Here is a 13,117-nt window from a genome sequence, read left to right as displayed (position 1 = left end):
TCATATGACACCAGTGTCCAGTTGGGAAATCACACCCGTCACATATGTCGATGATTCACCTAATAATTGCTCTGTCTCTTCCCTGTTTTTCTGTTCCCAAAAATTTTCATGCAACCTTCTCAAACTGTCAAGCTGCTCAGAAACTTGCCTCATTGTTGGCCTTTCGGTGCTACTAGTTCTTAAGCATTTACTGGCAAGCTTAGCAACAATTTCTATCTCCTCCATTTCATTTTCATCAGCAACCTGAAAGTTAAGAATCTGACGCAAACTATTATTTTCAATCGGATATGGAAAATATGGAACCATCCTAGTCGTTTCATTGGATGCCAATGCCACGTAAGAGCGAGGGTGCTTGCCGGTTAACAATTCCACAAGGACAACCCCAAAGCTATACACATCACTCTTCTCTGTCAATTCACCTGTCATTAGTTGGCTGCTAATTAGCTTAATTGTTAAAAAAAAATTTGGATGGCAGAAAAGATCTAAGGTTCATATATTGTCTACATAGAGGAAAAAAATTGGACACGCCATGAGGCTATCAATGAAAAAGACAAATTTCGTGGGAAGAAAAAGAATTACCTGTCCAAAAAAGGTACTCTGGATCTAACCAACCAACGGTCTCGATTTCCTTCGTTGTCGTCGCAGTTTGATCATGTGACGAAATCAACACTGAAGACGCAAAATCAGCCACTTTTGCCGTATAATTGTCGTCCAAGAGTATGTTGGCGGACTTTACGTCTCCGTGAATGATGGGAGGGCTTCCTAAAGAATGCAAATAGTCAAGAGCTGAAGCAGTTTCGGCCGCGATCCTCAGACAAGTTTTCCAAGTTTTTAAAACTTGTGAACTCTCATAACGGACATGTTGAAACAGAGTTCCGTTGGGAACAAATTCATAAACCAGTTGAGGCACTTTTGGTTTCCAGACATACCCCTAATATATTGACCACATTCTTATGGTTTATTTGTGAAATAATTCTCATTTTGTGCTGAAATACCTCATTTATCAGAATCTTATCTACCATTTTGAGCTTCTTCACTGCAACCACAGCATTGTCAGGCAAGACACCTTTGTAAACAGAGCCAAAACCACCTTCACCAAGAAGGTGACTTTTATCATAATTTTTTGTGGCTTTTACCAGCTCTGACTTGGTAAAAAGTTTGAATTGCGCATGCGAGAAATCTAAGCCTGGATTACTATAGATTGCAGCGCCAGGATCTCTACCTCCTGCTAGTTTTGGCAAGATAAATCTACGGACATTTAAAGACTTTCCACCTGATTTTTTTCCCAAATCTAGTAGTTCTATCTGCGATGCAATATCTTGCAATCTAGCGTTGACCTCCTTTACTTTTGACATGGCCATAGAAGCATCGGACTTATCCACGGCATCAGCAACATCTTCTTGCAGTAACATCCTCTGAAAAGCTTCCGTTTGAAACTCATCCAACAAGTAATCAACATCGCAAGCCAAGTCGCGAAGGTTGCCGAGCCACTTCTTCACTGACTCCTCCTTCATCTGTTTCTCCACCGCATCAGCTAGCACCTCATTTATCTTCAACAACATCTTCTTCCACCCAATCAGATCGGCCTGGATCTGCTCTCCGCGTGCAAACTGCGCCAGCCAATCTTTTGTCAACTTTTTTAGTATCGTCTCGATAGATTCAGAGTGGAAGTTAGTGACAGTCTCTCTTCGGCTGCCGAAACGAAAGGAATTATCGAGAGTGAACTTTGGCATATTTTCCAATGTTGATCGGTCCCGGGGGCTTCTTGCTTCTAATTCAAATGGAAAATATGGAGGGCATTAACAAGTAATTGTGCAAATTAAGCAACGGTTGTTACTTAACAAAGAGAAGAAGATTCATTGACTTAGGTGCGGGTATGTGACGCAACCGTGCGCACAAAAGTCTACAAGTGAAAGAGAGGAATAAGTCATCATCTGGGAAATGGTTCTTTGCCTCTATTTTTTCTTTTAAAAAATAATTCGTTAGTTCAGCCAATCATTGGTGGGACTCTGATTTCACTAACTCGGTTTGGGTTCAAGCAAAAATCTATTTGACATTACATTCACATTCAATAAAGGCATTCTGGAAATTTCATTTTTTAGAATCATCGGATCTACAGAAATTTTCTTAAGAAATCCTCAGGCTTTTGAGAGATTGCATTGTGGGGGTAGCAGGTACATATATGAACTTATTACAATCATGACTTACTTCATCAACACGACACAGGATTTTGAGTTAATTTGTTCAAAACCGAGTTAGTGAAAATTGGCAATGGGACAATGAAGCTGTGTCGACTCTTTTTCACAACCCCTTGTACAAAGAAACTTCGTTGTCTGCTATAATTTTCAATATACTGATCTTGTTGAAGATCTGGAGAGCAGATACCCTTGACGCAGATGGAAGGCAATATTGAAACAAGATTATTTCAATAGTCAGTGGGCATCTATCTCTGTTATTGCAGCCGTTGTTCTCCTTCTAATCTCTTTAGTACAAACAGATTGCTCTGCCTCTTCAATGTTATGTGGTTCTCTGTTTCTGTTTTTTTTTTTTTTTCCTTTTTTTTGTGAGCAAACTCAACGGTCCGAGTTAAAATAAAAATATGACACCTAGTCAGGGACGTAGGGCGGCTTACCCCTTATGAGATCCATGACGCTGCAAAAATGCAAACCTAGAGCTAGAAAATTAAACAAACATGAATGCAACAATGTAGAAAAGACCAAAACTAACAGAAACGGTATATTTACGTCTTACGTTGTATATGATCCTGATAAAAAATCATATAACATGGTGGAGTTTTATGGTTCATTGTGTGGCTTTCTCAGAGTCAAGAAACCTACTCTGCATTTTTAATGCCGTCATGGACTTTCAAACGATAAGGGGAACCTGAGGTGGGTGGTATCCTCCCTTACTAAAGGAAGGTGCTCAGCTCTCTAGTATGCGAAAGAGAGCAACTTTTTTCTTTTAAATATCTAGAAAACTTCGATTTTCTTGAGCCTAATTGTTGAGGCTGTGCCATAACATATTTCATCCGAACAGAGTGCCTCTACACCTTTACTTCTAAGGGGGAAAAAAAAAAACATGCGAACATTTGATTTCATACTTGTGCTCAGATTTGCTTTTCTTATTCAATGAATGGGCTTTTTGTCTGAAAAAAACAAAATGGGGGAAAAAATGCAACCAAAGGATTGAAATAGGAAATATACCACATTTCAGAAATAGTTTCTAGTTTGTTCAACTACAATTTCATGAACAACATTATAAATCATTTAAAGTATAAACTCAGAAGGGTCATAATAATTATACGACTTAATTGGAGAGCAATCAATGTTCATCACAAATAACGTTATAATTCTTGCACATTTAAAAACATCCGTATGTCCGGTAATTAGTGCTGCATCTGAGGCAACATGCACCTAACATCCGTGCTGTTAGGTCTCTCCTCTGGGTCATCCGGAGTGCAAAAGTAAGCGATCTTCAAAACAAGAAGCATCTGTTCACGGTTTCAAAAGTCACACAAAACGTGTTAGAATATGATTATCGAATTGAGTTGTTCTTGCTATACATTTTTTTAATGAAAATAAATAAATAAATAAATAAAAGGCTTAGGTTTTGCAATTGACCATCCTTTGTTGAGTTGTAGGGATGTGCTGCCATAAAATTAACATGACTATTATCAGTTGAAATAAAAAATATGCCACATTTCAGGAATAGTTTTTAGTTTGTAAACAATGTCGTGAGCCTCATAATTGTACAACTTAAAAAGTAAACTCAAGAAGGGGATCATGATAAATGTGCGACTCAATCAGAGAGAATGCATTGTTCATCACAAGTAACGTCCCAACAACCTAGATTTGGCAGGATATTGTCCACTTTGGACAGAGGAAATGGCATTTTAGCCACTTCCGTTCTTTATGAATTCGTATACAAGTAGATGGCAGTCAGGCCTGGTTATATGAGCCTGCAAAAGATGGTTCCTGTTCTCCAAGTTTAATCTCAGACTGAATTTGCATCATTTTCATGTTCAGTGACTTACCATCTTCTATCAACTCTGCGGTATCCTTCGGGGGCAGAACAATCTTCTTAATTGCAATCATCTTTCCATTGCTTCATGGTAGCTCGGCTTTGCAAACTTCTCACACCCACCTGATGCTATTTTCCCCAAAGAAGCAAGACAGTAAGATACTGAACATGATAAGCTTCTGGTGGAAAGCACTGGTCCTATCACGTACAGTAATAGTTCTGAAAATCAAATGTCCAGTTAGGCAATCACATCCGTTGCATAACTATAAGAAAAATAGTCTTTTTCGACCAACATTATTAATTATTAATTGTAGGAAAAATTTAGTCGAAGATATGCTTATTTTCGATTGTGAAAATTAGTTCTTCGCTAATATCCCATATTTTCGATACGGACAAATTGTAAAAAAAAACTTAATAATTAATCGACAATACTTATTTTTTTTAGGAAATCAACAGCGCCAATACCATTTTCAATGATAAGAAGTTATCATCGAAAATGTGACAATATTTTCTATACCTTTGTTAAATTTTTAGAAATATATGATTATTTATGACTATATTGTTTCGCATTTGTTAATAGAAGTTTAATTTCGACCAATTATGAAATTGGCTAAAAATAACTAGTGAAATTTTGAAATGTTTGATAGTAGGCATTGGTGCCACTGTAATTTACAATAACAAGATTCAACAATCGAAAATGCCGTATCTTATTATTATTCTTATTATTTTTAACCAAGTATCAAGTTAGTCACAAGTGAGTATTATAACTCAATAGGTAGTAGAATTTGAGCTATGAACATTTTCAACTTACCAAACTTATGATACAAATAAATTACTATTTTTGATAACTATTAACCATTGTCAAAATTAATATTTACCACTATGCCAGATAATTGATCGAAGATAGTATGAAATTGTTCAAGAGGAAAGATTGGGCCAATATTATTATTTAATTAGTATTAAATATTAAAAAAAGTTCAAATGTATTTTATTGGACTTGTACTCTTGATTTGTTGCTTTCACTGCCAAACATTAACCAATTAGACTATAATTAGGAGATATAATAGTAATAAAAATATAAAGTATATATTTTTATATGTACTATATGTGATTTGTATGTCTCCCATTTATTTAAAAATAATGATAGCATGAGCATAAGGAGCCAGTTGCATTAAATAGATCTTTGTTCCTTTTCCTATAAATTCACCTTATATTTGTTGAAGTAATTAACTTAATTACTACTAGAATTTTCATGATCATAGTATAATTAAGTAGCCACTAAGACGTATATGATGTAGTTATTACTATTTTACTTATATTAGTTTTATCACTCCATTAGCTTTTATATAATGTTTAATTTGTCCATTTTACTTTGAATATAAAGTAAATATTGGAATAAAAATTTGAAGTTAATGTTACCAATGAGAGTAAAAGAAATGTCCAAACTATTATCTTGGGCCGTTGGATATCTGTTGTTGTACAGTACTATAGATGTGAGATATATGCATACGCATATATAAAATTTAGATTTTAGTATATAGTCTCAATGCAAATAAGTTTGATTAATAAGATAAGTTAACATGACATTTGTAATCTTGTTTCATGTTGTTAATATCCATGTTCAACATTTTACATTAAATATTAGACATATAAATATTATATATAATGTGAGATAACTCACATTATGGCTCAAATTCAATTGCTTTAAAGTAATATTTTATGCTTATTTAGCACATAATTACTCTATTACATTTGTAATCTCATTCAATCATCCAAATAAACTTTAAAAAGCATTAATTATCAGTAGTATTGATTGTTATTACTGAATCAGTTTTGAAACTAATTATCATATTACTTAGATTTTATAGAAAAGTATTCTAAGAAATAATATCATATGATTGATAACTATCGTCGAATCAATTTAATTTTAAATAATAAAATTATGATAGTGTAATATCCAATAATAATTTTTATTAGATTTCACAAATGGATCATGTTTTTTTATAATTAATATTTAAAAGATATTATTAAAGAAAGTAGTCTAGAATGATCATGCAATTAATTCCACCATATAATGATAATTATTTTAAGATGATCATACAAATAACTGCACCGTATAATAAGAATTATTGCAAGAATTTATTTATACATTATAACATAAATAACATCTTTTTTTTTGTTAACTTATTAAATTTTAGTGATATTTTCTTTACAGTTCTAAAAAAAAATTTATTTGTCTAGTAGTTATTTATTTTTATCCAATCTAATCTGGTACTTTTTTTCCGAATATTTATCTCATCTAATAGTTTAAAAGATGTACTGTCATCCATCTTGTTAATCTTTATTAGCTAAATTCCAGTTCTTATCATCATAAAACTAGCTTACTAGGCTAAATTATATTATTTAATAATTAAATAGAATTACAATTTGCGCTATACCCCACGTTCTTCATTCTCTCTTTAACCCATATTCTCACGCCACCAAGTCCATAATCATAGCAGAATTCATATTCTCGTCTTGTTGAAATTATTAATAAAAGACTGTTACAAAAGATTTTAGTAGACTTTTTTCTTTAATTTTACAACTCTTATTGATAGATCTTTGTTGGCCAAACGTACTTAAAATGGCTTTTGGCCGTTGATGTCTTATTTTCAATAATAATTGATCAAATAAAGAGTAAATAATTATTGATGACAACGATATATGGTCATAACAAAAAACACTAATTTGAATGGATAAAAGTTCATTTAGTTCCTATATTTTAATATTAGTATCCGTTTAGTCCTTGTATTTTTAAAAATACCTCGAAACATCCCTGCTGTTAAAGTATTGATACCCGTACCGTTACTTTTTATTTCTTTTGGCTTACTTTTACAATATTACCCTTTTATTATAATTTTTTTGTTTGGACATTAATAAAAAGAAAATAATTAAATTACCAATTTTACCCTAGAAAATAAAAAAATTATATTAATTTTTTTTGCAAGCACCATTTGCACCTTGGTAGTTTGCATACAATTTTTGACAATTAAAAATTAATATATATATATATATATTTTATTTTTTAGGGTTAAATTGATAATTTAATTATTTTCTTTTTATTAATGTCCAAACAAAAAAATTATTATAAAAGGGTAATATTGTGAAAGTAAGCCAAAAGAAATAAAAGTAATAATTTAATTTTTTTACAATTAAAAATTAATATAATTTTTTAGGGTTAAATTGGTAATTTAATTATTTTTTATTAATTTCCAAATAAAAAATTATTATAAAAGGGTAATATTGTAAAAGTAAGCCAAAAGAAATAAAAAGTAACGGTAGGGGTATCAATACTTTAACGGTATGGATGTTTCGAGACATTTTTAAAAATATAGGGACTAAATGGATACTAATCTTAAAATATAAGGACTAAATGAGCTTTTACCCAATTTGAATAATAGATTCATTATTTTCGACCATCAAATTTGTTGATTACCAATTTTGTTGTCATTTTATGCTCATAATTCCATTTTCGATTATAATTATTGGTTGAAATCAATTATTTTTTTATTAAAAATTAATATATATTCAACTGGGCTAAGAGATTGAAAATAGAAGTTTGAAATTTGATAATTTTATTTGTGATTAATTTTTTTTTTATAATGACATATACAGCTTGATAGCCAGTTAGAAAAAGAGTATTTCTACCCCCAAACATTAACGACAGCCTTCGGTGGCCCCATGCCATCAAATATACCAATTTTCAACGGCATGACACTTATTTCAACGGCTTTTGGCCAGCATAAAAAATTAATTTTCTTGTAGTTATGATTCACCTAACAAATGCTCTGCCTCTTCTCGGTTCTTCTGTGCCCATTAATTTTCATGCGAAATTTTCAACCTGTCAAGCTCCTCCGAAACTTGCTTCATTGTTGGCCTTCTTCTGCCGCTAAGGCTTAAGCATTTGCTTGCAAGCTCAGCGACGGTTTCTATCTCCTCCATTTCACTTTCATCAGCAACTTGAAAGTTTAGAATCTGACGCAAACTATTATTTTCAATCGAATATAGAAAATATTGAACCATGCTGATCCCTTCATTGGATGCCAGTGCCATGCCGGAGACAGGCTTCAAGCCGGTTAACAATTCCGCAAGGACAACCCCAAAGCTATACAGATCACTCTTCTCTGTCAATTTACCTGTCATTATTTGAGCGCTTATTATCTTAACTAGTAAAAAATTTTGGGATGGCACAAAGGATCTGCGGTTCAAAGTGAATTACATAGAGAAAAAAATTGGGCATGGCGCAAGGCTATCAATAAAAAAGACAAATTAAAAAAAAAATTACCTGTTATTACGTACTCGGGATCTAAGTTAAAAAAAGTCCCTATTTTTTTTGTGGTCATTGCAGTTTGATTATCTGACGAAATCAGCATTGAAGATCCAAAATCAGCCAATTTTGCCTTATAATTGTCATCCAAGAGTATGTTGGTGGACTTTACATCTCCGTGAATGATTGGTGGGCTTGCTAAAGAATGCAAATAGTCAAGAGCTGAAGCAATTTCGGCCGCAATCCTCAGACAAGTTCTCCAATTTCTTAAAACTTGTGAACTCTTATCATGGATATGTTCAAACAGAGTTCCGTTGGGAACAAATTCATAAACCAGTAGAGGCACTTTGGTTTCCAGACATACCCCTAAAATCTTGACCACATTCTTGTGGTTTATTTGTGAAACAACTCTCAGTTCATGCTGAAATACCTGATTCATCGGAATCTTACCTACCGCTTTAGGCTTCTTAACTGCAACTGGGGTACAGTCAGGTAAGACGCCTTTGTAAACAGAGGCAAAACCACCTTCACCAAGAAATAGACGTGTATCATAATTTCCAGTGGCTTGTGCCAGTTCTGACTTGGTAAAAATTTGCACTTGCTGATGCAAGAAAGCTAAGTCCTTAGCTTTCTTGATTAATGAACGACTAAAGTTTGCAGGGCCAGGATCTCCACCTCCACCTCTTTGTGCATCCGAGATTTGCTTTAAAAAAGAAAACAAAACAAAACGGAATTAGCATTAGCAATTAGTCTTTATTTTTCTCGCGTAGCAGTTTAACAATCTCCTCTTTATCTTTTTTCTAACATAAATTGGTGAAAATGCTAAAGAGAGCCACTTTAAAACAGTGGCAGAGCTAGTGGAGTTAAATTTTATTACTCCAAGAATTTGATCCCCGTTTAAGTGTTTTAATTAAATTTTGGATATAATGTATATATTTAAGTTGATTTTGGTGATGAAAATGTAATTTTGTAATTTTATTTTCGTATTTTATTCAAAGCTAATGGGGAAAAATCACAAATTTTGCTAGAGAGAAATACAAAATTTGGGTGAAATTAAGAATTAAAATCTTTTTTTAAACCTTAGGTGGCACTGTCATTGACTAACAAAACAATGCCCAATTTATTTTATCTTATCAATTAAATTAGTAAACAGCTTTTAATCACTGTTTTTTGTCAGCATTATTATTAAAAGCATTATATCAAAACTTTTTGTTTGAATATCAAAGTACCAACACATTGGCTTCACTCACCGAAGGGGTTGTGGGTACTCTTTGCCTGGCATTTCTTGACTTCTCGACTGAACTTTCTTTCAATCCTAGTAGGTCTATCTGCGATGCAATATCTTGAAATCTAGCATTGACATCCTTTACTTTAGACATCGCCATGGAATCAAACTTATCCATGGCATCATCGCCTGGCAGCAACTTCCTTTGGAAAGCTTCCGTTTGTAATTCATCAAACAAGTAATCAACATCGCAAGCCAAGTTCTGAAGCTGGCCTAGCCACATATTCACTGACTCCTCCTTCGTCTGCTTCTCCATGGCATCATCTAGCACCTCGTTAATCTTCACCAACATCTTATTCCACCCAATCAGATCGACCTGGATCTGCTCTTGGCGTGCAAATTTCCAGAGCCAATCCGAAGACATCCTTTTTAGTAGCTTCTCAATAGTTTCAGAGTGTAAGTCAGAGATGGTTTGCTTTTGGCTGCAGAAACGGAAAGAATTATCGAGAGTGACCTCTGGCATCCCTTTTTCTGTAGAACTGTGGCTTCTTCTTTCCGATTCTAGTGAAGGGCATTAAGAAACATCGTGTCTATACAAGTCAGCAAAAACTCTTTAAAGACAAATTAATTGTGGAACAAACCCAAACTTATTTTTAACGATGACCGAGATCCGATCACGTACCGTAATAGTTCTCAATATCGATTGATACCACAGTCTGAGCGTCTGGTTGGGCAATCACAGCCGTTGCATATGATGATGATTCGCCTAATAAATGCTCTGTCTCTTTATTTTTCTTCTGTGCCCAAAAATTTTCATGCAACCTTCTTAACCTGTCAAGCTCCTCAGAAACTTGCTTCATTGTTGGCCTTTCGGTGCCTCTAATTCTTAGGCATTTACTTGCAAGCTCAGCAGCAATTTCTATCTCCTTCATTTCACTTTCATCAGCAACATGAAAGTTCAGAATCTGACGCAAACCATTATTTTTAATCGAGTTTAGAAAATAAGGAACCATGCTAATCTTCTTATTGGATGCCAATGTCATGCAAGAGCCAGGTTTCTTGCCGGTTAACAATTCCGCAAGGACAACTCCAAAGCTATACACATCACTCTTCTTCGTCAATTTACCTGTCATTGTTTGGTGCTAGTTAGATTAACTAGCAAAAAGTTTTAAGGCGGTGCTGGTACAAAAGATTTGGGGTTCAAACTGGATTATTTAGAGGAAAAAAATTGAACATGCCATGAGGCTATTAATAAAAACACAATTGTTTTTTTTTAAATACCTGTGTTTATACACACTGGATCTAAGTAACCACAAGTCCCTATTAGAATCGTGCTCATTGCAGTTTCAGCATCAGACGAAATCAACACTGAAGACTCAAAATCAGCCACTTTTGCCGTATAATTGTCATTCAAGAGTATGTTGGCGGACTTTACGTCTCCGTGAATGATGGGAGGGCTTGCTAAAGAATGCAAATAGTCAAGAGCTGAAGCAGTTTCAGCCGCGATCCTCAGACAAGTTTTCCAAGTTTTTAAAACCTGTGAACTCTCGCAGCGGATATGGTCCAACAGAGTTCCATTGGAAGCAAATTCATAAACCAGGAGAGGCACTTCGGTTTCTAGACATAGCCCTAATATCTTGACCACATTCTTATGGTTTACTTGTGAAATAATGCGCAGAAGCTCCCGTTCTGTTATGCGGATCTTATCTGCCCGTCTATACGTCTTCACCGCAACCTGGATATTATCGTGTAAGACACCTTTGTAAACAGAGACAAAGCCACCTTGACTAAGACAGCGACTCCTATCAAAATTTTTGGTGGCTCTTATCATCTCTGACTTGCTAAAAATTTTCATTCGCAAGAAAGCTAAGCCTGGATGACTATAGATTGTAGGGCCAGGATCTCTACCTCCTCTTCCTCGTCTTACTGCCGACGAGATTACTCCGCGGACATTTCTGGACTTTCTACCTGATTTTTTTCTCAAATCTAGTTGTTTTATCTGCGATGCAATATCTTGCAATCTAGCATTGACCTCCTTAACTGTAGACATCACATCATCATCTAGCAGCAACATCTTCTGGAAAGCCTCCGTTTGAAACTCATCCAACAAGTAATCAACATCGCAAGCCAAGTTTCGAAGTTTGCCTAGCCACTTCTTCACTGATTCCTCCTTCGTCTGCTTCTCCAGGGCATCATCTAGCACCTCATTAATCTTCAACAACATCTTCTTCCACCCAATCAGATCGGCCTGCATCTGCTCTTCCCGTGCAAACTGCCCAAGCCAATCTTTATTCAACTTTTTTAGGATCGTCTCAATGGATTCAGAGTCAAAGTTAGTGATAGCTTCTCTTCGGCTGCCGAAACGAAAGGAATTACTGAGAGTGAACTTTGGCATTTTTTTCTCTGTCGATCGGTCTGGTGCCTTCTTCCTTCTGATTCAAATAGAAATTGGAGGGCATTCTATATTTTGGGCCTTGGGCGAATTGTTTAGGAGTGTAGTTATTCGGTCCAGCATTTCATTTCATGAGACTCCTCTAATATTGAAATTACCATAAAGGACAGAAATTGTGCTGTATTTACTTTTCAATCGAACTCAGTAACCCAGCATCTCTTCTCTTATGCATTTTTACTTGCATGTCATAAGGGTCAAATGTTTTTATTTTTGGAAACAAAGTATTCCATTCATTCTACAGCGATTTGATGAGTAGTGCAACATAATCTCACTTTGACTTTTTTTTTAAATTTTTTTCTTTTTCAATCTAAAATATTGAACTTTAGAAATTTATTTGTTCTAAAAGAGCCTCTAATAAACACTTACATAACAGACGATTTTTTTTTTTAAATGATAGACTTGCATCTAAGTTTGTTGATACAATTCTTTAAAAAGAAAAAAGATAATTTTGATAGAACATAAGGGAATTTAGAAGTAGATGGTGAAGGGACAAAAAGGATCTTGAGAGATAAGAGGGTAATTTTAGAAAATAATGGATATAAAAGAAAATGGGGTCTTGTGAGATAATATGTGGTGGTTGAATATCAGTACTCTTGTATTAATTAGGCTTTCCAAAATATTTGAGGTAAAATATATGATTTGCTTTTATTTAAGATTTATTTATTTAAAATTAAAAATTTTAAATTTCTAATATGCAAAATTATTAATCTGTTATAAAATAAATAAATAACAAGAAATCTTGAATTAAACAAAGTACCTTTAGTACCTTGTTATTAAGCTTATTATTAAGCCAATTTTTGTTGTTACAAGAACAAAGGAATACATTATATATACATAGAGTTGGGAAGCTGGGGGGGGGGGGGGGGTGGGGGCGGGGGTAATTTGCCGATGCGGACAAATGGTGAAAGTTGACCATTATGTTTACAACATAATCAAATTTTTATATTCTAATTCTGCTAGTATAAAAAGGAGAAAAATAACGAAAGTGGAGGGGCCAGTCATGAGAAGAAAAAGGAGAAGAAGAAGGAAATTTTGGCAATTGAGTGACCCTTGGCTCTCCTCCCCTAATCTTTTTCCAAGTCAATAAATGGCTTCTCTCAAAGGCACGTAGATT

At 34.2% G+C, this 13,117-nt stretch overlaps 1 protein-coding gene and 2 pseudogenes across 1 annotated transcript; all 3 read right to left on the bottom strand.

Annotated features, from left to right (window-relative positions):
• LOC112099932 lies at positions 1-1,733 on the bottom strand (annotated as a pseudogene).
• Positions 1,734-7,824: 6,091 nt separating this feature from the next.
• LOC18050120 lies at positions 7,825-10,074 on the bottom strand (annotated as a pseudogene).
• Positions 10,075-10,225: 151 nt separating this feature from the next.
• On the bottom strand, positions 10,226-11,946 carry LOC18050119 (putative wall-associated receptor kinase-like 16). Its single transcript, XM_006442738.2, has 2 exons — positions 10,849-11,946; positions 10,226-10,693 (listed from the first exon to the last, which is right to left on the bottom strand). Exons 1-2 carry the CDS (start codon positions 11,944-11,946, stop codon positions 10,226-10,228), a joined length of 1,566 nt encoding a protein of 521 aa, XP_006442801.2.
• Between the last annotated feature and the right edge of the window lie 1,171 nt (positions 11,947-13,117).

Source organism: Citrus clementina, unplaced genomic scaffold (assembly GCF_000493195.1).
Source record: "Citrus clementina cultivar Clemenules unplaced genomic scaffold, Citrus_clementina_v1.0 scaffold_3, whole genome shotgun sequence".
Taxonomy (NCBI): domain Eukaryota; kingdom Viridiplantae; phylum Streptophyta; class Magnoliopsida; order Sapindales; family Rutaceae; genus Citrus; species Citrus x clementina.
This window is presented reverse-complemented; position numbering and strand designations above follow the sequence as displayed.

What these genes read in the sequence shown, in the direction of transcription:
- LOC18050119 (XM_006442738.2), bottom strand. Translation starts at nt 11,946, where the DNA reads ATGCCAAAGTTCACTCTCAGTAATTCCTTTCGTTTCGGCAGCCGAAGA. An exon ending in CTTGTGGTTACTTAGATCCA is followed by an intron (nt 10,694 to 10,848) that starts GTGTGTATAAAC and finishes TAATCTAACTAG; the next exon opens with CACCAAACAATGACAGGTAA.